We start from the raw sequence: 23,664 nt of genomic DNA on the forward strand, positions 1-23,664 counted from the left end.
CTCTGCCACTTGAGCCACAGCGCCACTTCTGGCCATTTTCTGTATATGTGGTGCTGGAGAATTGAACCCAGGGCCTCATGTATACGAGGCAAGCACTCTTGCCACTAGGCCATATCCCCAGCCCCCCAGCCCCTTTTAAAGAAATTGCTTTAAGACTTCATCCTTCTCTTCACTCTTAACTGACATCTCTGGGGTGTATTAAAACTTCTTATGGGGGCTGGGGATATGGCCTAGTGGCAAGAGTGCTTCCCTCGTATACATGAAGCCCAGGGTTCAATTCCCCAGCACCCCATATACAGAAAATGGCCAGAAGTGGCGTTGTGGCTCAAGTGGCAGAGTGTTAGCCTTGAGCAAAAAGAAGCCAGGGACAGTGCTCAGGCCCTGAGTTTAAGCTTCAGGACTGGCAAAAAATAAATTAAAATTAAAAAACACTTCTTATGATGGGAACTTTCTCAGCATACCTGCCCCTGCCCCCCCCCTTTTTTGCTAACCTGGCCAAAGGGGTTTTCTGCCTCATGTTCTTCTGTTTGTTCCCTCCTCTCCTCCCTTCCCTGCTTCGCTCTTCTTACCCCCTCCCTTTTTTTTTTTTTTTTTTTTGGCCAGTCTTGGGGCTTGAACTCAGGGCCTGAGCACTGCCTCTGGCTTCTTTTTGCTCAAGGCTAGCACTCTGCCACTTGAGTCACCGCGCCATTTCTGTTGTTTTCTATATATGTGGTGCTGGAGAATCGAACCCAGGGCTTCATGCATGCTAGGCAAGCACTCTACCACTGGGCCGTATTCCCAGCTCTCTTCCTTTTTCTCCTCCTTCCTCTCTCCTTCCTTTTGGGCTGTCTTGTCAACTGAGCCTCATCCTACTGTTATCTTGAAGCAGATCTCAGTGGTCCATACATATTTCATTATATTGCTCCAAGATAAGGATTCCTTTTTCACATGCCATTACATCTTTAAACAAAATGTGTAACAATTTTTCCCTAAAATTACCAAGTGTATGCTAAGTTTTCAAATTCCAGTTGCAGCATTAGTGTTATTTATTTAATCTATTTTTTGTGCTAGTCCAGAGACTTGAACACGGAGCCTAGGCAGTGTCCTTGAGCTTTTTGTTGTTGTTGTTCAAGGTTTAGCACTCTACCAACTTGAGCCACAGCTTCCCATCCCTTTTTTGGTAAAAGGCGAAAGATTTATATGATCTGAAGAGAAACCAGAGTATCCCCATCCCTTTTTGGGGGTGGCTAATTGGGGATAAGAGTCTCACAGGGCTGGGGATATGGCCTAGTGGCAAGAGTGCTTGCCTCGTATACATGAGGCCCTGGGTTCGATTCCCCAGCACCACATATACAGAAAATGGCCAGAAGTGGCGTTGTGGCTCAAGTGGCAGAGTGCTAGCCTTGAGCAAGAAGAAGCCAGGGACAGTGCTCAGGCCCTGAGTCCAAGCCCAGGACTGGCCAAAAAAAAAAAAAAAGAGTCTCACAGACTTCCCTACCCAGTCTGGCTTTAAAGTGTGAACTTCAGCTCTCAGCTTCCTGAGTCTTTGGGATTACAGGTGTGAATCACCAGCTCCCAGCACGGGAACTGGGTTGGTTTATTTTTATTTTTAACGGGGAGGGCTGAACCCAGGTCCTTGCCCTGGCTGGAGCAGCAAGCACTGGAAGCACAGGAAGCTCCACCCCACCCATCCAGCCCTGCCACTGCCTCACACGCTGACCTGCTTCCTGGGGGCGCTGAGATGATTAAATGAACCCACGCTGCTGGGATGTGGTGTGTGACAGCAGTGACCGTCGCTGCCAGCGCCTCGGAAGCTTTGCAGAAGGTCATGTCCTTCAGTGAATACTCTGTCACCTCACTGAGCCGCAAGAGAGCCTTCAGGACACTAAGCTTTGACGCTACCAAAGAGCAAACTGGTATCAAAGATGGCAAATGAAGCCAGGCACCAGTGGCTCAAGCCCGCAGTCCTGCCTCATCAGGAGGCTGAGGTGTGTGGTTCGTGGTTTGAAGCGAGCCTGAGCCTGAAAGCGTGTGAGATTTTTATCTCCAAGTAACCACCAAAAAGCCAGAAACGGAGGTGTGGCTCAAGTGGTAGAGCACTAACCTTGAACAAAAAAGCTAAGGGACGGTGACCGGACCCTGAGTTCAAGCCCCAGGACCAGCATACGCACAAAAAGATGGCAAGGGGTGTTTGTTGTACTCAGCCCATGGGTTGCGCCGCTGCAGGGCCCTGGTTTGTGGGCCGCTTGCTCCCCTTGGCGGCTGCCCTTCCCCGCCTGAGGTCCTGCCACTCCCAGCAGCCCCCTCGCCGTGTGTGTGTGTTAGCCTTGCTCTGCTGACTAGCTCCCAAAGTATAAGCTCAGGCTGTTGACATAGTAATTCAGGTTCTCGCGTCGTTGATTCCCGACCTTCTTTTTCTTCTTTCTGCTCCTTTGAAGACCAGTGCCAGGTTGTGCTGTTGATTCAGGACCTTCTGGTCCCCCGAGATGACGGAGACCCTTTCCCAGCCTTGCCATGGAGCCTTCTGGAAACCCGTGTGTCTTCCTGAAGACAGTGGCCACCCCCCCCCCCCCCAGCCATCTGTGGCTGATGGGTGTTTGAGATGTGGCTAGTGCCACAAGAGCTGAGGTTTTAAGGTGTTTTTTTTTTTTTTTTCAAATAAATTTAAATAGCCATATGTGGCTAGAGGGCCCAGGACAGGCCAGCTTTTCTGGTCGAGTCAGGTGTTTGAGCAGCCTTGCACAGTGCAGCGGGGCTTTGGACCCGGGTTCCCCGGGCCAGCCCGCCCCAAGCCTGCCCTGCCCCGGCATGTGCATTTGGCAGATGTCATCTCAAGGTTGCTGAGTGCTCGCTCTCTCACTGGGTAATATCCTCCTTGGGTAGGTTTGCAATCCAGCTTGAAATGAACGCACAAGACGCGTCTAAAGAAAGCAGTAAAACTTGCCAAGGGATACACAAGAAGAGCTGGGTAAAGGGAGGGCTGGGGCCCATGTAGGCGCCTAGTCAGGAAGAGAGGTGATGGCGAAGATGCCAGCCCTGCACCGCGGCCTCCTCCGCAGTCAGCAGTGTTATACAACACGGGGACACACCCCAGGAACCGCGTGAAGCCTGGTTATGAAAGAACAGCCTAGAACAATCAAAACTACTTTTTTTAAAAATAAGGTTTCAGACTTTCAGTCCTTTTCTGCCCCAGCCGGCTTTGAACTGGGATCCTCAAATCTCAGCCTACTGAGTAGCTTGGATCACAGATGTAAGCCACTGGCGTCGGCAAATCCTAAACTTTTGATCTCCAATTAACCAGCAAAATGATAGAAGGAGAGACTTGGCTCAAGTGGTAGAACACCAGCCTTGGGCGGGGCAGGGGAGCTAAGCAAGAACACAAGGCCCTGAGTTCAAGCCCCATTTCCAGTCCACACGAAACAAAAGTTGCATAGATACAAACACCTCAAGCTACTGACAAGAGGGACAAGGAGCAGGAGGCCTTTATATTTTATGTAACCTCTGTGCTTGCTTTTCTTTGAAAAAAAATTTTTTTTTGCAGTAGTGGGGTTTAAACTCAAGGATTCATGTTTCATCTTTACATTTTAACAATAAGCAAATACATTTTTGTGTTTGTGTACTGACATTTGAACTCAGGCCCTTCAACTTGCTTAGCTGATACTCTACCCTTGAGTCATGGCTCCAGCCTGGCATTTTGCTGACCAAAGACGTAATCTCACAGGCTTTTCTGGACGTCAGTCTGTTGAGTAGCTAGGATTACAGGTGTGAGCCTCGGATATCCAGCTCATTTTTCTTTGGTGGGGGGGGTCAAGTTTTCTTGGCCTGAGAAAGGAGTTCTTCCCTGGTCTATTAGTTAGTGAAAAGTCATTTTGAGGGATTTAGTCACTTTCTTATTTATAAATACACATGTACATGTACATACTTTTCCTTGTTTCTCAAGTTTTAAAGAAAGTGAAGCTGGGTGCCAGTGGCTCACGCCTGTCTCAGGAGGCTGAGAGCTGAGGATCATGGTTCAAAGACTAGGTAGGAAAGAAAGGCTGTGAGACTCTGATCTCCAATTTGCCACCGAAAAAGCCAGAAGCAGAGTTGTGGCTCAAGTGGTAGCAAAAATCTCAGGGTTAGCAGCACAGACCCCGAGTTCAAGCCCCAGGACCAGCACGCGCGCGTGCACACACACACACAGTGAGTAAGCCCTTGTTCTGCTGTTGTGTGTCCATATTTATTGTTTTGTGCTCCTGGAGATTCGTTCCAACACAGTACATGTGCTCTGAGCTACATTCCCAGCCCTGTTTTACTTTTTTTTTTTTTTTTTATGTCAGTTGTGGGGCGTGATCTCTGGACCTGGGTGCTGTCTCTGAGCTCTTCAGCTCAAGGCTCTACCACTTGAGCCACAGCGCCACTTCTGGTTTTCTGGTGGTTAGTTGAAGATAAGAGTCTCATGGACTTTCTTGTCCAAGCTGGCTTTGAACTGCAGTCCTTGGATCTCAGCCTCCTGAGTAGCTAGGATGACAGGCATGAGCCTCTGGCGCCCAGCTTCTCTCTTGCTTTTTTTTTGGCCAGTCCTGGAGCTTGAACTCAGGGCCTGAGCACTGCCCCTGGCTTCTTTTTGCTCAAGGTTAGCACTCTACCACTTGAGCCACAGCGCCATTTCCGGCTTTTTCTGTGTACATGGTACTGAGGAATTGAACCCAGGGCTTCATGCATGCAAGGCAAGCACTCTACCGCTAAGCCACACTCCCAGCCCATCTCTTTTACTTTTAAAATAAAGAAGTTGAACTTTGCCATTAAGGATCCTTCCAGCTCTAGCATATGTCTGAGATGCTCTGATCTCAGATTTTGAAATTAAAAAAAACTTGACCCTAGGGTTACAGAGTGAACAGTAGAGTGTGCACATGGGCCCTCCGCCATGGCTAGGAGCTGGCGTGTGGGCACGGTGGGCTCATCTCCGTATCCTTGCAGCTCGGCAAGACTTTCCTCCTGGTGCCTGATCCACCTGCCTGGGTGGTAGGCAGAGCCCTCGGGACTGACGTCCGTCCCCGGTCCCCGGTCCGCAGGGCTGCTGGGCTTGTCTGGGCCACAGAGAAGAGAGGCTGTTTGTGTTGTGGGGGTGAATGGTGGCCTCTGTCCAAGAGCACATGCTCGCTGGTGTGGCTCATGGCACACAGAAAACATGAGGACACAGTTGTCCCAGGAGCTCACGCGGGAGGTCAGGACTGAGGATCTGTGCCGTTGGAAAGGCAGCAGCCAAGCAGGCCATGCTGATGTGAGCTAGGGGAGACTTCTCTCAAGGGTTTTGCCTGACAGAGCCTCCCCCCCCCCAGCGTGTTGTGTTGTGTCCTGTACCCACCCCCCCGTACCCCTGTGCCACCCAAGGCAGAGCGCTCAGTCCCAGCATGGCCAGGTAGCAGGCCAGCCCTCCTCATGGCTCCAGGCCCTGGCCCAAGCGGTTGGCCACATGCCCACTCCTCGGTGGCCCCAGTCTCAGGTCTAGGAACAGTGTGGGACAGTGCCCTTCTTGGTGTCAGACTTGACAGGAATCTGGCACACACCCACATCTGTGGCTAGCCTTGGACAAATCCAGTGCCCACGTCAACCCCTGGCAAGAAGGTACTGGGAGCAGACGATCCAGCCAATCAGCTCCGAGTGTGTGCACAGGGCAGCTCCAAGCAGGCCTATGGGGCGGCCCGCTGTGTGCATGCGCGCGTGCATGCGCGTGGATTCTCACAGGCAGTGGCATGTGGGGAACTTGGAGCAGGGCCTGGGAGGAGGCAGCTTTTGCCCTCTGGAACTTCCAGGGCCAGGTCTGCACAGGGGCAGGGCAGTCCGAAGTAGACTTGGTCACTTTCTTTTTATTTTGTGCTGGTTGGTACTGAGGCTTGAACTCAGGACCTAGGTGCTGTCCCTTAGCTTTTTCACTCAAGACTGGTACTCTGCCACTTGAGCCATACTTCCACTTCCGACTTTTTTGGTGGCTACTTGGAGAGAAGAGTCCTGCCCAGGCTGGCTTTGAACCATGATCCTCCTGAGAAGCTGGGATCACAGGCGTGCGGTCCCCAGTACCTGGCTCTCAGTGCCCTTCTTGGTTTCAAAAGTGTTCAGTCTTCCTTTTTTTTCCCATTTTCTTTTCCATTTAGCTGCAGAGCTACTTCGCTGCGTGTGAGGATGAGACCCCCGCCATCCGGAACCACGACAAGGTCCTCCAGCGCCTGTGTGAGCACCTGGACCACGCGCTGCTCTATGGGTAAGAGCAGGCTTTCCAGGGCGAGGCCCTGGCAGGCCGGGACGCCCTCCAGAGAGGGTTCCCTGGCCTGCCTTGTCTGCCTTGGTCTACCACGCGGAGCCCCGGGCAGGCGTGGGGATGGAGAAGGGTGGTGTGCCAGTGGTGGGGCCCATCAGCCATAGCTTCGTGGCTCAGCTGCACCCTGGCCCCGGCACTGCTGCCCTGCCCCCACAGATTGCAAGACCTCTCCTCCGGCTACTGGGTGCTGGTGGTACATTTCACCCGCAGAGAAGCCATCAAGCAGATCGAGGTGCTGCAACACGTGGCCACCAACCTGGGGCGCAGTGAGTAGAAGCCGAGGCCCACCGCACCCTCTCTGTCTATCGGACAGCTCGGGATGGAGGGCCAGCCCGTGCCACTCAGCCCCGGGAGGCCCACTGCCTGATACGGTCCAGTAGCAGTGGGGTTAAAGGGCCAGTGCCCACCACAGGGCGTCTGTTCTCCCTGCAGGGGGTGGTATGGGGGAGCCGTGGTAATGTGGAGGAGAACCGAACAGGGCTCCTTGGGATCCCGGCACAGGAGGAGTCTGGGTCCCCCCTGAGCTCGGCGCCCACTAGGCCTGTGGGAATTGAGGCAGCATCCTTCCATATCCCGACCCATCAAGTTGGCTGTAGTAGCTCATTATTACACGCTGGTGTCGTAAGTAATCCTAGCTACTCAGGAGGCTGAGATCTGAGAATCATGGTTCAAAGCCAGCCTAGGCAGGAAAGTCCATGAGACTTTTACCTCCAATTAACCACCAAAAAGCTGCAAGTGGAGCTGTGGTTCAGTGGTAGCATCCCAGCCTTGAGCATAAAGAAGCTAAAGGACAAGCCTAGGCCCTGAGTTCAAGCCTCAAAAAAAGAAAAGAGTGTACCACCTGATCCCTCTCTCCTGCCCTGGCCCGCCATAGGTTAGGGTAGGGCCTGAAGGCTGCTAGAGTCCCGGGTCCCCCTCGCACTCTTCCTTTCCCTTGCTTGGCAAAGAGAAAGTCGATTCCTGCTTTCATTCGCAGGCCGGGCCTGGCTGTACCTGGCCCTCAACGAGAACTCCTTGGAGAGCTACCTGCGGCTGTTCCAGGAGAATCTGGGGCTGCTGCAGAAGTACTACGTCAGGTGAGTCCCGGGAGTGCTCCGCCTCCCCGGGCTTTGGGCTCCCTGAGCCTCAGCCCGAGCCTCCTGTCACCGGCAGACCCCCCCAGCACGCACAGGCAGAGGCCTCGCCTGGTATCGCATGCTGAGGAAGTCTCAGCCTGGCTGGCGGTATGGCGGCCTCCTCTGCAGCACCGGGTCCCACTTAGCGCTCTGCTTCTGCCTGGTCTTCCACGCAGGGCTCCCATGACCCAGCCTTTGCCTCGCCCTTGGCCAGGGTTACGACAAGGACAGGGTATTTATAGAGCCTTTTATCTCTGGAGACACAGGCCGCCAAGGGCAGCGCTGCTCCAAACCCAGGAGAGCGATGGGGATGGCCGGTGGAGCGGGTGCCGTCGGTGCGGGGGCGGGGGGGGGGGGGCTGTCACCCCGCTCCACGCCCTGTGCTCGCTGGCGAGGCGGAGCCAAGCAGATCACCAGAGCCAGAAACACCACTGTGGCTCCGTGTATCTTGCAGGAATGCCCTGGTCTGCAGCCACGATCACCTGACGCTCTTCCTAACCTTGGTGTCTGGCCTGGAGTTCATTCGATTCGACCTGGATCTGGTGAGGCTCCAGGCTGCTGGGGGCCGGGGGGTGGGGGGGAGAGTGCGAGGGGCGGGCTTTATTTCTCCCAGTTGTCCAGAGCCGGTTGGGCGTGGCTGAGCTGGGCAGCACCTGTTTGCTCGGATGATGGAAGGCTTCGGAGTTGGTGGGATTGCGCTGGGAACTTCCTGTCTCTCTGCCCATCTGGGGAAAAGCCGCATTGTTTGAATATCTCACCTGTGTGCTAAGGACGTGAATGTGAGACAGATTCATGTCGTGTTTCCTGGGCCCAGGCAGGTGTCATCAGCCTCAGGGCAGATGCCCCCCAGGCCCAGGGCACGCCTGAGAACACAGGTCCCACTAAACCCTAAGTGTGCCGCTTTCCCGTACACACCTACCTGTGGCAAAGTCTTCCCTGTAAAGTAAGCACCGCTATAACTAATAGTAAGGTAGGACGATCAAACAAATGGCTGTAATATAAGTTATTTAAAACGTGAATTGAGCCACCAAAAGGCTAGATGGAAGTGGCACTTGGGCTCCAGTGGTAGACCACCAGCCTCGAGTGAAAAGGCCGAGGGACAATGCCTAGGCCCTTAGTTCAAGCCCCAGGACTGCCCACCCCCCACCCACACACCAAAAAAACAGTGATCTATTTCTGGAAGTTTCCATTTACTGTTTTGGACGCTGAGTCGCCCAAACCCCAAAACCTCCGACCTGGGAGATGATGACCTAAAGGCAGCCTGGAGCACCTCCCACGCCTCCCGGGCACCAGGCTCCCGAGGACGGGTGGGGGCTGCCCCCTCACCACCCATCCCTTCCTGGTCCCTGGTCCCCACCCCACCACGTGGGCCAGGAAACCTGGCTGAAGTGGGGATGGAAGAAAGCAGCCATTATCATAGGGAAAGAGAGCCGGGAGGTGTGGCTGAGCTGCCCCTGGGTCCTGGGTCCTGACAGCCTTCCTCCCCGGTGTCTGGCGGTGCTGGGATGGAGGCCCGGGCCTCAAGCGGGCCAGGCGAGTGTGCTACCCTGCTCCTCTCACCTCTGTCCACCCAGAGCCACAAATGCCCCCTTCCCCTGACTCCCCTCCTTTCATTATTACCCCACTCCTCTCCCAGAGAGGACACCGCTTCCTGGCCCACCCAGGGCCCCCCTCCCCATGGCCCTCTCCCACTCTCCCCTCAGGACGCCCCCTACTTAGACCTGGCCCCCTACATGCCTGACTACTACAAACCTCAGTACCTGCTGGACTTTGAGGACCGTCTTCCCAGCACGGCCCACGGCTCCGACAGCCTGTCCCTCAACTCCTTCAACTCCGTCACCTCCACCAACCTGGAATGGGACGACAGCGCCATCGCCCCGTCGAGTGAGGGTGAGCGGCCCCGGGGGGGGGGGGGGGGGAAGGAGCTCCAGAGCCGGGCCAGCCGGGCCGGGCGACTTGGGGGCTCATTTTGGTCTGGAGGCGGGGATGTGCCGCTGAACAGGGCCAGCCGCCCCTGCCCTGCGTTTCCTCAGACCGCATGGTGGCTGAAAGGGGCTCCAGCTGGGCGCCAGTGGGAGGCTGAGGTCTGAGGATCGTGGTTTGAGGCCAGTCCACGCAGGAAGGCCTGAGAGACTCTTATTTCCCATTAACTGCCCCCCCACACCCAAGGCTAGCCTTGAGCAAGAAAGCTCAGCGATAGCACCAAGTCCTGAGTTCAAGCCCAAAAGGGGAGGGGGGAATTCCAGAAGCAAAAGCAAAGTAGGAATCTCTGAATGTTCAGTATGTTTCCAGAAAGCTCTTGTCACACGCACAGGGACGATTGTCTGAAGGAGGTAGGGTTGGCAGCAGCGTGCCCTGGGAACTTGCCTGACATTGAGGGGATATTACCTGCTTTGGGGAGCACTTCAACCTGAGCCTCTGGGCAGAGGGGAGGGAGACTGAGCACCTCTCTGAATGTAGGCCCAGAGAGGGTGGAGTCCCTCCACGGGGCTGGCACCTCAGGACGGCTGCCTGGTGCTGCAGAGGCCAGGAAGAATCTGTAGCTCACTCTGGTCTCAGTCTAGCCTTTTGTTTCCCTCCAGTACTGGGCTTTGAACTCAGGGCCTCAGGCTCACTAGACAAGCAATTTATTACATGAGCCATGTACCCAGATCAATCTAACAATTTATTAGAACAGCCAAGGGCTGGCAGCATGGTTCAAGTAGTATAGCACAAGGCACTGAGTTAAACCCTCAGTACTGTTAAAAAAATACACAGGGTGCTGGGAATGTGGCTTAGCAGTAGAGTGCTTGCCTAGCATGCACGAAGCCCTGGGTTCCATTCCTTAGCACCACATACACAGAAAAAGCTGGAGGTGGCACTGTGGCTCAAGTGGTAGAGTGCTAGCCTTGAGCCCAGAGAAGCCAGGGACAGTGCTCAGGCCCTGAGTTCAAGCCCCAGGACTGGGGGAAGAGGATCACACATGTAATCCTAGCTACACAGGAGGCCGAGATCACCTGAGGATCGCAATATGAAGCCAGCCTGAAGCCAGCCAGGGCAAACAAATCTGAGAGACTGTTAACTCCAATTAAATCGCAGAAAAAACTGGAGAAGAGAAGGTGTTGCTCGTGTGGTAGAGGACTATAGCCTTGAGCAGGAAAGCTAAGCCAGACCCTGAGGCCCTGAGTTCAAGCCTCAGTAGACACAGACACACATACACACAGTCTCTCTGTCTCTCTGTCACTCTGTCTGTCTGTCTCTCTCTCTCTGAAGCTCACACAACATCATGTTTTCTCTCAAACCATGGGCCCTAGTGTACATAAAGATGGCCACAGCCCCACTTCATGCCCTGCGGGCTGTCGGCGTGCTCAGTCCCTCTAGCTCACCCCCATCAGGGGATGTGAGCAGATCTTCAGCCCCTGGGCTGCGCATTGAGACCTTGCCTTCCCTCTTCCCTTACTTCTGCTTGTGCCAGGAGTCCTACGACCCAGAGCGGGGGTGGGGGGGTGGGGGGGGCGGAATTCATGTCAGACTTGCTGTCCACAGACTGACATTGCGCACTACACAACTAGATGCCTCAGCCTCGGGCTGGCCCACTGGTCTCGGCAGCTCAGACGCTGGGGCAGGACTTTACACCCTACGAGGCACCGAGGGAGTGGAGGTCGGGAGTGTCGGGGAGCAAAGAGCCCAGGCTTTCCTCTGCCTGGCCTCCTGAGGCTTCCCAGCTGGTCAGAGGGCCTGGGCCGTGTGCAGCCACGCAGCTAAGCTCTCTGTCAGTTCCCCGGATGTTGTCATAGGACGTATAGAAAGCTCTTTTCCTTCTCTGTTTCCCGTCCCCCCTCCCCCGGTTCCCCCCCCCCCCCCGTTGTCCTGTCCTCCTTCCATTGCCCGTGTTTCTAATCCTCAGTTTTGTCCCTCGTTTTGTAGATTATGATTTTGGAGATGTGTTTCCAGCAGTGCCGTCTGTCCCCAGCACAGACTGGGAAGGTGGGATAGAGTCCGCTGCCTCCCTCTTTTTCCTGTCCCGCATCATGCCCATACCAAGCTCGCTGCATGTCTCAAAAATCAGCTCCTCCTTCTTATTTATAATCCCGTCCACGGTCTGGTGTTCTCACAGATGGAATTCTGCAGCAAGGCCTTGGGCTGCAGGCAGCCCCTTCCCCAGGGCCTCGCTAGGTGACCACGCTTCAGGGGACACCAGAGCTCCCAGCCCGGTTCCAGTGCCGTGTGAAGCGTTCCCCAGATTGCTGGACCCAAAGCACAGGCTGAGGTTTTGATAAGGAAAATCTGGGGCCATTCCAGACTCCTTAAAAAGCTGTCAGCCAGGCGCTTGTGGCTCGGGCCTGTAATCCTAAGTACGGGGGCTGAGATCTGAGGGTCTTGGTTCAAAGCCTGCCTGTGCAGGAAAGCTCAGGAGACTCTTATCTTCAATTAACTACAAAACAAAACAAAACCTGGGAAGCGGATCTGTAGCTCAAATGGTAGAGCGCTAGCCTTGAGCACACAAGCTCAGGGATAATGCCCAGGCCCCAAGTTTAAGCCCAGGACTGGCACACACACACACACAAAGCTTCTCTCACCAGACACTGGTGGCTCACACCTGTAATCCTAGCTGCTCACCTAGCTACTCAGGAGGCTGAGGTCTGAGGATCATAGTTTAAAGCCAGCCCTCGCAGGAAAATCCATGAGACTCTTATCTCCAGTTAGCCACCAAAAAAGCCCAACGTGGAGGTTCAACTGGTAGAATGCCATCCTTGAGTGGAAAAAGCTGAAGATGAGTGGCCAGCCCCTGAGTTCAAGCCCCACTACTGGCACACACACATAAAAAAAAATATAGAAAACGAAAACAAAAGCTCCTGTCCTGAGACCCCCTTCCAGCCTGGGAGGGGGTGTCCTGAGCCAAGGAGCCAGGGGCTCCCCGCATTATTAGGGCATGATCTCTGAGCAGTGGGTAACAGACCATCTTTCCCAACTTAGGAGACCATGAAAGCCCCAAACTCTGAGGCAAGCAAGGTACAGCACTGGGGGAGTCAGGCCGTGCCAGCTGTCCTCGAGAGCAGCACGGCCGGGCTCGCTGTCCCGGTTCAATCAACTTGAAGCCCAGAATTCCATCATGACATCACTTACCCTTGGGTCCTCTGCTGCGCCTGCGCAGTGCGCCTGCGCAGTGCGTGGGCTTTCCCCGTGATTCTAACCACTAACCCCGCCCCGATGAGCCTGGGTGGGCGGGGCCGCCGGCCGCCTCGGCACTAACAGCGCCTTGCAATGCTTGCTCCGGCTGGGCCTCTGGGCAGGGTGAGCGTTTTCTCAGCCATGGCCTCCTGCTTTCCCGAGTTCTCCAACACCAGGAACCCCCTGGGCCACTCTGCCAAGCTCATCGGGGGCTGCCCTGTCTCATCCTGGGTCTGGAGAAAAGCAGGACTTGGGGGCAGCTCCAGACTGGGGTCCTGGGGGAGGGACAGGGCCCTTCCACGGTCTTCTGGCTTCTCTGAAGAACTCTAGCCATCGGCACCTCGATACCCCACCCCTGGGTCTGCCCACTGCCTAAGGACCCCTCCCACGAAGCTGCAGTGCACTTCCACGAAGCTCCTGCAGGGGCTGAGGGGATGCAGGGCTCTGTGGGGCCCAAGGGCATGGCTTCCTGCCCCTAAGAACCAGGCCCAGGCACTGGGACACACACGAAGGACCTCCTAGGTCACTAGTGTTTTCCTGGCAGGGCTGTGATTACTTGAGGAGCTTTTAGCTCCTCTCCATTTAACAGCAGGGTGGCCCCTTGCAAGGGGCTGTGGGGAGCAAAGAATGGGCCTACCGGGCAAATGGAACACGCGCGGTCTGTCCCCAGACCGTCCACCAGCTGACTGCTGGGTCGGTGGCCATGGGCTTGTCACTGGTGTTCCTTGTCCAGAAGATTCCAGTGATCTGGGATGGAGGGAGAAGGAGGCTAGCGAGACCAGCCTCTCTCTGGAAGGGCAGCATTGTCCCCCCAGCTCACCCCGAGGGAAGCCACAGTGAGGGTGTGACCCACAAGCCTGGCTTAAGAACCCCAGTTCTCAGAAGTGGCACTGTGGCTCAAATGGTAGAGCGCTAGCCTTGAGCAAAAGGAACTCAGAGACAGCGCCCAGGCCCAGAGTTCCGGCCCCAGGACTGGCAAGAAAAAGAAGCTAAGTTAAGGGCTGGGAATGGGGCTTAGTGGTAGAGTGCTTGCCTTGCATGCATGAAGCCTTGGGTTCGATTCCTCAGTAGCACGTACACAGAAAAAGCCAGCGGTGGCGCTGTGGCTCAAGTGGTAGAGTGCTAGCCTTGAGCAAAAAGCTCAGGGACAGTGCTCAGGCCCTGAGTTCAAGGCCTGGGATGGGGGGGTGCAGTTCTCAGCACCACCCTTAAAGAGGCTCCTGATCCTGCCCCTTAGGACTTTGGGGGTGTTGGGGAAAGAAGGGGGGCCGCAGGTGTCTGAGGGCAGCCCTCACACCCCTCCTCTGTCACCTCACCTTTGTGGCCCCTGGAACCCACTCTGTGCTGGCTCCTTCCACTGGCCCTGCTCCAAGCCCTGTTCTCCCCTCCCCCACCCGTTTTCTCTGATCTCTTCCTCTGTTCTTTTCACCTCCCTTGTGTTCCCTGTAGTCTGCAGGGGCCCTCCAGAGGACCTGGGAGGCTGAGGGGCTGCTGAGGTCCCCCGTCCTCTGACGGGCTGTAGGGGTAGCCTAGAGCCTGTCTGCTCCCAGGGTCTCCCCATCCCAAGCTCACCCTGCCTGGGGGTGGGGGCGGAGGCCGGAGGCCCCACCCGGGACCCCTCATTGTGAACAAGCCGTTGAAGCTGACCCAGGACAAGCGCTCCTAAAGCACAGATCTGTCCTGTGGGGTTCAGTCTGGGGCTCGGCAAGCACGGCCACCCTGGTCAGCCAGTCACTGACAGGCCGTGTCCTTTCCCCCTGTCCTTCCAGACGGCGACGTCACAGACACGGTCAGCGGACCCCGCTCGACTGCCTCAGACGTGACCAGCAGCAAGGCCTCCACCAAGAGCCCCACCCAGCGCCACAACCCCTTCAACGAGGAGCAGGCGGAGACCGTGTCCTCCTCAGACACCACCCCTGTGCACACCGCCTGCCAGGAGCAGGGGGAGGCCCAGGCCCTGGACCTGCCGGACGCCTGCGCGGAGCTGGAGGTCATCAGGTCAGCAGGGCGAGGGTGGAAGGCCCCGTGGGTCAGTCCAGGGTGGACCAGGCCTGCCCCGAGGGCCGTGGGCTCTTTCGGGAGAGCAGGGAGCAGCCTGTCTCCGCCCTAAGGCAGTTCTCGGAGCCAGGCCATTGGGTGCCACGTGGCCAGTTCCTTGAGAACCTTCTTCCAGAAGGACGCAGGTTCTTGTGCTTCACACAGACGTGGCAGAGCAGGGAAGGGCTCGGCTGATTTTTATGAGGGTCCTATCCCTGCAGGGAGGCAGGTGGACAGGCGGCGGCCGTGACAGGCTCTGGGCCCAGGGGCCATTTAGTGTGGTCCACCCAAGACCAGAAAACTCCTTCGGCCCGGACTCCCCCCTAGGGAGCCCCTGGCGATCAGTGCACAATTTTTTTTAATTTAATTTATTTATTAATTGAACACAAAATTTTTGGACAGGGTGCTGTGCAAAAAGGGTACAGTTACATAGTAGGGCAGTGTGCACATTTCTTGTGATATCTTACGCCCTGTTTTTCTTTCCCTTCTCTAGGTCAGGTAGACATATATACAATATACAGTGTATCAAGAACATATATAGTAGCCACGTGGCCGCGCCCAAGAAAATTCGCCTAGGGCTTTAAATGTAATGTCGATATCAGACAATATGTCGACAGTAGTCTTATATGAACATACATACATAGATTTTGAGATTTTGTATTCCACTGAGAGGTCAATTTTTGACCTTTCTATGTTGAGTAATTGTTTGGTTTTAGTTACATACTGTTGGGTCGCTGCCCCAATCCTGTGGGAAATACTATTTGACAAGCAGTTTTTGGTTTCACAGACTTGGTCTCTACTGTCTCTCCGTCTCCCTTTGTTAACAGTCATATATCAGGGAGATCATGCCCCTTTGTTTTCTGTGTTCTAGGCTTGTCTCGCTCAACATTATTTGTTCGAGTTCTGACCATTTCCCTGTGAATAACAATATTTCACCATTCCTAATCACTATGTAGTATTCCATTGTGTATAGGTACCATAGTTTTTGGATCCATTCGTCTGTCGAGGGGCATCTGGGTTGTTTCCATATTTTGGCTATTGTGAATTGTGCCGCGATAAACATGGAAGTACAAATGTCTTTTTGATATCTTGGGGTTTGCTGTTTAGGATAGATGCCTATGAGTGGTATGGCTGGGTCATAGGGTAGGTCTATATTGAGCTTTTTGAGAAACCTCCATACTGTTCTCCAAAGTGGTTGTACTAATTTGCACTCCCACCAACAATGGAGAAGGGTTCCTCTTTCCCCGCATCCCCTCCAGCATTTGTTGTTGCCTGAGTTCAGAGTATAAGCCATTCTAACTGGGGTGAGGTGGTATCTCAGGGTTGTTTTTATTTGCATTTCCTTTACTACCAGGGATGTTGAACATTTCCTCATATGTTTCTTTGCCATTTTTATTTCTTCTCTTGTGAAGTCTCTCTTTAGCTCCTTTGCCCATTTCCTAATTGGTTTATTGGGCTTGGAGGGGCTTAGTTTTTTGAGTTCTCTGTAGATGACAGATATTAGGGCTTTGTCTGTTGCTGTGCTGGTAAATATCCTTTCCCATATCGTTGGCTGTCTTTCTATTTTGGTGGCTATGTCCTTAGCTGCGCAGGAACTTTTTAATTTGTAGTAGTCCCATTTGTCGAGTCTTTCCCCTATTTGTTGTGCCCCTGGGACTCTATTCAGGAAGTTCCTTCCTGTGCCTATAAGTTCTAGCGTCTTTCCTACTCTGTCCTTCAGTAGTTTCAGGGTTTCATGTCTGATATTGAGGTCCTTGATCCATTTTGAGTTGATCTTGGCGATGCACAATTTTTTTTTTTTTTTTTGCCAGTCCTGGGGCTTGGACTCAGGGCCTGAGCACTGTCCCTGGCTTCTTTTTGCTCAAGGCTAGCACTCTGCCACTTAAGCCAAAGCGCCACTTCTGGCCATTTTCTGTATATGTGGTGCTGGGGAATCGAACCCAGGGCCTCATGTATATGAGGCAGGCACTCTTGCCACTAGGCCATATCCCCAGCCCCGCGGTGCACAATTTTTGAGGCTCGTGCCAGGTCTAGCTCAGCACAGGGATGCAGAGGGGGGAGGAGGCGAGCGAGCGTTGTGGACTTTTGGTGAGTCTCCTCAGCTCCTTGGCCCTGCTTTTGGAACTCTCCGCACCACTGTGAAGCTCATGCGCCCTGTCACACCTGCTGGCCCTGGGCGGGGGCCACTGCCCGGCTAAAGAACAAAATGGCGCCGATGGTGCAGACCGCACTGGTCAGCCTGGAACCTGAGTGCAGGGATAGGACTGTGAGCCGCAAAACTTGGAGTGCGTTTCTGGGTATTTTCTCCCTGGAAGGAGAAAAGGCCCTGAAAGGAGGCTCAGAGGCTCACCGGTCACCTGACCATCGCCTACTTCTGTGTCCTAGACAGGCAGCTTAGCTCAGCTTTTCCAGCCCAGGCTGGAATTAAACTCATGGCCTCCTCACCGTAGCTGAGGACCTGTGGCTTCTGCCCTCTGGCGCTGTTGCCAGCACGTGCCACCCCCCCTCCCCGCCCCCACCATTCTGATCTCCCTTGTCCTGAGACCTCGGGTATCAGCGCCCCCCTCTGCCACTCCAGGGTGACCAAGAAGAAGAAAGCTGGCAAGAAGAAGAAGCCCCGGTCGGATGAGGAAGCCAGCCCGCTGCACCCGCCCCCCAGCCAGCAGACGTGTGCCCGGCGTGGGGACAGTGACAGCCTGGTGGACAGCAGCCCCGGCCTTGGCCGAGACTCCCCAGATCCCACCCCGGTCTCCCCGCAGGAGCAGGCCACGGGGCCCAGCAGCGCAGCTGAGAGCAGCGAGCCCTCGGAGCTGGGCCACGTGGGCTTGCTCATCCCCGAGATGAAGGACACGTCCATGGAGCTCCTGGGACGGCCCCTGAGCAAGGTCATCGACCAACTGCAGGGGCAGCTGGACCCCAGCGCCTGGGGCACCCACGCAGAGCTCCCCGACCAGTCCTTTCGGACCGGCTCTCCCGGGGAGGCCCCGGAGAAGGCGGCCTTTGGCGACCTTAGTGAGGGGCTTCCAGCCCCCATGGACTTCTACCGCTTTACCGTCGAGAGTCCAAGCGCTGTTACATCAGGTGGCGGCGACCATGACGCTACAGGGCCTGGCCAACCGCTGCATGTTCCTGGTAGCCCTGCGGTTGCTGGCCAAGAAGAAGGAGGAGGAGCAGCAGAGGGACAGGCGCCTGGGGCCCTAGAGGACACCCCAGAGGAAGCTCAGCCAGAGCCCCAGGAAGTGGACACCCAGTCACCCCTGCCCGGCGAGGGGCCTGGGCCCCAGCCTGAGTCGGAGACCCAAGAGGCGCCCCGCCAGCTCAAGCGGGAGCAGCCCAGCCCGTGTCTGAGCAGCGCTGAGGACTCCGGGGTGGACGAGGGCCAGGGGAGCCCATCGGAGATGATGCACCCCTCGGAGTTCAGGTGTGCACCGCCTGCCACCAGCACGGGGCGTGTGTGCCCCCCCATGCTGGGGCTTGGAGTCAGGGCCTGGGCACTGGCCTTTAGGGTTTTTGTGTATAAGGCTGTTGCTCCCCACTGGAGCTACCTACAGCTCTGCCCCCGGCGTCTTGGTGGTTCGTGAGAAGTCTCACAGACTTCCTTGCCCTGTCTTCGCTCCCGACCTTGAGCCTCGGCTCTCAGCCTCCTAAAGGGCTGAGATTACAGGGGTTTGCTGCTGGCCCCTCCCTGCTCACGGGTTCTTGGAGCGGAAGACTGGGCCTCCTGGCCAGTGAGGCTGAGACGGCCATGTGCCGGGCGTGGGGCGTGGGGGGGTGGGGGGGAGCGCGGCCCCAGCCCAGTCTGACCCCTCGTCCTCCCCGTGCTCATCCCCCTCACAGAGTGGACAACAACCACCTCCTCCTGCTGATGATCCATGTGTTCCGAGAAAACGAAGAGCAGCTGTACAAAGTGAGTGCCCGGAACTCCCGCGAGAGACGCAGCCGGGGCGGGGCCGGGGACCGGGAGGGGCGGGGCGGGGCCGGGAGGGGCGGGGCCGGGAGGGGCGGGGCGGGGCCGGGGCCCGGGGCCCGGCCGCACCCGGGGCCTGACTCCAGCTCACTTTGGGCACTCAGATGATCCGGATGAGCACGGGCCACATGGAGGGCAACCTGCAGCTGCTCTACGTGCTGCTCACGGACTGCTACGTCTACCTGCTCCGGAAAGGTGCCTGCCGCCCCAGGCCCGGAGCAGGTTGAGGTCGAGAGCCCCGCCCCCACCTCCCCCACTGGGTGGCCTGGGAGCATGCGCAGGCGCCTGGGCCCGCCTCCCGTGGGCACGTCCTGCCCTTCTGCCGCTCTGTCCTCTGATGACGGGGCCCAGTGGGTCCTCTCTGCTTAGAAAGGGGGGCCAAGGAGGGAAGCCGGCAGGGTAAAAGGCATTGGGGTCTCCTCAGGGGCCACAGAGAAGCCATACCTGGTGGAAGAGGCCGTTTCTTACAATGAACTTGACTATGTGTCGGTGAGTGTGGGCTCCGCAGTTGGGGTACCCGCTGTAGACATAGGGGTACCACCCAACCCCTTGCTGCAGAGCAAGGCACATCCCAGGGCTGGACATGTGCCGGGGGCAAGAGCCACGCGTGAGGCTGCCTCTCCCTGCACCGGATTCCACCCACCCCCCCCTAACTCGTGCTGGGCCCCGGGTGCCCCCCCCGCCCCCCGGGGTGCGCTTCCTAACCGCCCCGGTCCTAGCCAGCGTTCCATCTGGCAAGCAGCAGCGACCAAGTCCTGTGTGGTTTCCACCAGGTGGGTCTCGACCAGCAGACGGTGAAGCTGGTGTGCACCAACCGCAGGAAGCAGTTTCTGCTGGACACGGCGGACGCGGCCCTGGCCGAGTGAGTGCCAGCGTCACCCCACAGCAGCGCCTGCCTGGGGGGCTGGACTGGGGGTGGAAGGTGGGAAATGGCAGGTCCACAGTGGAGCGTACAGGTCCCTCTAGAACCAGCAGGGGTGCCGGAGAAGGGGGAGGGACTGCGAGGGGACACGGAGCCCCCCCCCCCCCGTGGGCCTGGCACAAGCTGAAGGGCCTGTGAAAGGCCACAGTACTGGAGGTCCACAGCGCCCCGCTGACCAGCACCTACAGCTCTGCCCTGGGCACCGCCTCCAGCTAGCCCCCATCCCCAGGCTCTGTACCCCCTCTTCCTGGGGCCCGGGGCCTGTCCCCGGGCCTCTCACAGCAACCCCCACCCCCGACATAGGTTCTTCTTGGCTTCTCTGAAGTCGGCCATGATCAAGGGCTGCCGGGAACCCCCCTACCCCAGCATCCTGACAGACGCCACCATGGAGAAGCTGGCACTGGCTAAATTTGTGGCCCAGGAGTCCAAGTGCGAGGTGGGCGGGCAGCTGGGCAGCGGTCTGGAGAGCTGGGGTGGTCAGCAGCCTTGGCGTAGGGCTGGGTGAGGCCCCCTCTGTCTCGAGCCTGTCCCCCTGCCTCCTGGCTGCGTCCCAGGGCTGAACGCTTGGGCCTAGAGCGGGGCACCGGCCCGGCCCGGCCTCAGCTGCTCCGCCCGCCGCCCCCGTCCCCAGGCCTCCGCGGTGACCGTGCACTTCTACGGGCTGGTGCACTGGGAGGACCCCCTGGACGAGTGCCTGGGCCCCATGCCCTGCCACTGCTCACCCCCAGAGGGCGCCATCACCAAGGAGGGCATGCTGCACTACAAGGCGGGCACCTCCTACCTGGGCAAGGAGTACTGGAAGACCTGCTTTGTGGTACTCAGGTGGGCGCCCCTCCCCCTCCGCCCGGGGCAGCCCCAGATGGAGGGGGGCGGGCAGTCGTGGCTCTGGCCTCCAGGTGCTTGGCCAGATCTCACCTGCTGTGCCGCACCCCCACAGCAACGGGATCCTCTACCAGTACCCTGACCGCACCGATGTCATCCCCCTGCTCTCCGTGAACATGGGGTGAGTGCCCCCCCCCCACTGCGTGCTGGACGGGCCTGCGGCCAGATGTCTGCCAGGTCACCAGCCCCCGTTTCCCTATTGGGGACGGCCGTCCCCCGGCCGTGCGTCACGGGGGAGGGCGGAGCCAGAGGTACTGCCCGCCCCCGGCTCGGGGGTGGGTATCTAGACGGAGCCTGTCCATTCCAGTTGCTAAAGGGGTTTGGCAGGGAGGGCAGGCTTCCGGACACTGGAAGGCGCCCCGCAGCCCATCAGCCCATCAGCCCCCGGGTCTCCGGCCCGGCCGGGGGCTCCCACGCCGGCCACCGCCGCCTCCTGTGTCTCCTCGCTCCCATTTCACCCTCCTCCTCTGGCCCAGGGGGGAACAGTGCGGTGGCTGCCGGAGATCCAACACCACGGACCGGCCCCACGCCTTCCAGGTCATTCTCGCCGACCGGCCCTGCCTGGAGCTGAGCGCCCACAGCGAGGTGGAGATGGCCGACTGGATGCAGCACCTCTGCCAGGCCGTGTCCAAGGGGGTGAGCGCCTCGGGCTCCCCGGGCAGCCCGCCCAGCTGGAGGGTGGACAGAGCCGGCCAGATCCCCCCGAGGCCACCCTAGGACACGCCCTCTGCCTCTCCCCCGTGTCCAGGTCATCCCTCAGGGGCTCGCCCCCAGCCCCTGCGTCCCCTGCTGCCTGGTGATCACCGAGGACCGCCTCTTCACGTGCCACGAGGACTGCCAGACCAGCTTCTTCCGCTCCCTGGGCTCGGCCAGGCTGGCGGACGTCAGCGCCGTCTCCACCGAGCCGGGCAAGGAGTACTGTGTCCTGGTGAGCTGCTGGAGTGGGGGGCTGGCGGGGTGGGGAGCTGGTGGGGTGAGGAGCTGGTGAGGGGGAGGAGTTTGGTGGGGTGGGAGCTGGTGGGGTGGGGAGCAGGTGGGGTGGAGGGGCTAGTAGGGTGGAGGGAGCTGGCGGGGTGGGGGGCTGGAGGAGCTGGTGGGGTGGGAGCAGGTGGGGTGGGAGTTGGTGGGGTGGAGGGGTTGGCAGGATGGAGGGGGTTGGCGGGTGGGGAGCAGGTGGGGTGGAAGGAGCTGGCGGGGTGGGGGGCTTGTGAGGTGGGGTGCAGGCCCTGCAGAGAGCGGCGTCCTGCAGCTCACCTCAGCTCGCCTCCATCTCCCAGGAGTTCTCCCAGGACGGCCCCCAGCTGCTCCCGCCCTGGGTCATCTACCTGAGCTGCACCTCTGAACTGGACCGCTTCCTAGCTGCCCTGAGCTCGGGGTGGAAGGCCATCTACCAGGTACTGCCCCGCCCCGGTCCCCCGAGTCCTGAGAGCGGAGAGCCACAGGAGATGTCAGTGGAGAAGGGGGGGTACACAGACTGGCAGGACCCTCCTCTGCCTGGAGCTCAATGGAGCAGGCGGGGCCTGGGCCTCGGACCCCACGGACCTGGGTCAACCTAGGACAGAGGACAGGACGGGACGGGACACGCCACCCAGGGCCCTGCTGACAGGACAGGGCTGCTTCCAGTGGGTCCTGAGAGCGAGGCCTTCCCCTCCCACTCCACCCCCCACCCCTCCCCCCCTACCCCTGGCAGCCCTCGGAGCCCTCACGCTCCCCGCTCACCCCACTACAGGTAGACCTTCCCCTCAAGGCGATCCAGGAAGCCTCCAGCAAGCAGAAGTTCGAGGATGCCCTGAGCCTCATCCACAGTGCGTGGCAGCGGAGCGACAGCCTGTGCCGTGGCCGAGCGTCTCGAGACCCCTGGTGCTGAGGCGGCGTGGGTGGCGCCCGGGAGGGCAGGGCAGGGCCACGCTGACCGGCAGACACGGCTGTTCGGAACCAGCCCCCTCGTGCTGGGGGGGCGGTGGGCAGGCCCCCCGGGGTGGCCTGAGACAGGGTCTCTCCACTCCCAGGGAGCCGCAGCGGTGCCCACCGGGCATCCTGTCCGGCCGGCCGCAGTTGAGGTGTCTGGGGGCGAAGGTCTGAGCCCCGTGGGCTCCGCAGACGCGCCCTGACCCCCGCGTCCCCAGCCCGGTCCTTGCCATGTGCTCCAGGTGGCCATGAGAATAATGTCATCTAGGGAAGAGGGAAAGAAGTAGGAGGGCAGGGGTCCCCTCCTCTCCTGGGTCAGGAGCCCGGGCAGAGGCTCAGGGCCCTCGGGGGTCCTGAGTGCCCGGCCGTCCTTGTTCGTTTTTGAACACTCCCAGCTGTGGAGGGAAGCGGGAACACCAGGTGTGCGCATGCTTCCTCCTGTTCACCCACGCGCCAGCGGCCTTCCCCGGCCGCCCGGAGGCCCCGCATGCCCCGCCCCGCCCCGCCCGGCCTCTCCTCCGTCCCTCAGAGCCTGCCGAGGGCCCGGGATCGCTCCGCCAGGAGCCAAGTGGGGAGAGGCAAGCAGAGCCCAAGAGTCTGGGACCACGCTGTCATCTGACTGGCCCTTCCCGAGTGCTTGGTCCGAGCCCTTGAGAGCAGGTGGCTTGGGGATTGTTTGTTTTTTAAAATAAAACAGATATGTTATATTGCCAAGACTTGTCACGGGCCCTCTTTGAGGAGGACGGGGATGAGGGGTCTCCAAACCCTGGAGACTGACACAGAGTCACTGCCGGGGCCTCCATCATGGGCTCGCATTCACAGCCCTGGGCCGGCGGAGCCGTGGGGACCGGCGGCTGGAGCTGTGGGAGGCTGCAGGCCGGCGGGGGGGGGGGGGGGGGGGCGCTGACCCTCCCTGCTCCATGCACAAGAGGAGGCGCTAGAGAGCAGGCGCCGGTGTCAGATGGCTTGAACCAGGAAGTCCCTCCTCACACAAAGTCCCTTATTTGTCCTCTCCCATCCCACCCGAGAATGAAGCCCCGAGTGTTCAGGACAGCAGAGGTGGAGTGGTAGGAGCTGGTGGCTCACGCCTGCCATCCTAGCTACTCAGGAAGCTGCAGTCTAAGGATCATGGTTCAAAGCCAGCCTGGGCATAAAAATGCATAAGACTCTCATCTCCAATGAACCAGCAAACAAAAAGCCAGAAGTGGAGGTGTGACTTGAGTGGTGGGACCCTGGCTATAATGGAAGAAGCCAAGTGAGAACAGGAGGCCCTAAGCTCCAGCCTCAATACAGGTGCACACACGGGCACACACACACACACACACACACACACACCAATCAGTAATAGTGTAACCCCCTAATGAGCCTCACCTTCCATAGTTCAGGTCAACGGCAGTTGGGA

The 23,664-nt window shown here is 58.2% G+C and overlaps 1 protein-coding gene across 2 annotated transcripts in view; it reads left to right on the forward strand.

The window, feature by feature from the left end:
- Window positions 1-22,976, forward strand: part of Plekhm2 (pleckstrin homology and RUN domain containing M2) — a 34,935-nt gene extending 11,959 nt beyond the window's left edge. Inside the window, exons 2-20 of one of the 2 annotated variants that reach the window (XM_048350293.1) lie at window positions 6,117-6,223; window positions 6,437-6,546; window positions 7,257-7,356; window positions 7,850-7,937; window positions 9,099-9,285; window positions 11,302-11,361; window positions 14,316-14,544; window positions 17,162-18,004; window positions 18,421-18,490; window positions 18,655-18,745; window positions 18,975-19,039; window positions 19,324-19,412; window positions 19,776-19,908; window positions 20,104-20,294; window positions 20,410-20,475; window positions 20,831-20,990; window positions 21,103-21,282; window positions 21,632-21,748; window positions 22,084-22,976. In XM_048350293.1, coding sequence (XP_048206250.1) covers window positions 6,117-6,223; window positions 6,437-6,546; window positions 7,257-7,356; window positions 7,850-7,937; window positions 9,099-9,285; window positions 11,302-11,361; window positions 14,316-14,544; window positions 17,162-18,004; window positions 18,421-18,490; window positions 18,655-18,745; window positions 18,975-19,039; window positions 19,324-19,412; window positions 19,776-19,908; window positions 20,104-20,294; window positions 20,410-20,475; window positions 20,831-20,990; window positions 21,103-21,282; window positions 21,632-21,748; window positions 22,084-22,221 — 3,024 coding nt within the window. In that variant the 3' untranslated portion in view covers window positions 22,222-22,976. The remainder of the gene's footprint in view (window positions 1-6,116; window positions 6,224-6,436; window positions 6,547-7,256; window positions 7,357-7,849; window positions 7,938-9,098; window positions 9,286-11,301; window positions 11,362-14,315; window positions 14,545-17,161; window positions 18,005-18,420; window positions 18,491-18,654; window positions 18,746-18,974; window positions 19,040-19,323; window positions 19,413-19,775; window positions 19,909-20,103; window positions 20,295-20,409; window positions 20,476-20,830; window positions 20,991-21,102; window positions 21,283-21,631; window positions 21,749-22,083) is intronic. The other variant, XM_048350294.1, reaches the window with a different exon arrangement.
- Window positions 22,977-23,664: the final 688 nt, after the last annotated feature.

Source organism: Perognathus longimembris, chromosome 7, assembly GCF_023159225.1.
Source record: "Perognathus longimembris pacificus isolate PPM17 chromosome 7, ASM2315922v1, whole genome shotgun sequence".
In the NCBI taxonomy this organism is placed as follows: Eukaryota; Metazoa; Chordata; class Mammalia; order Rodentia; family Heteromyidae; genus Perognathus; species Perognathus longimembris.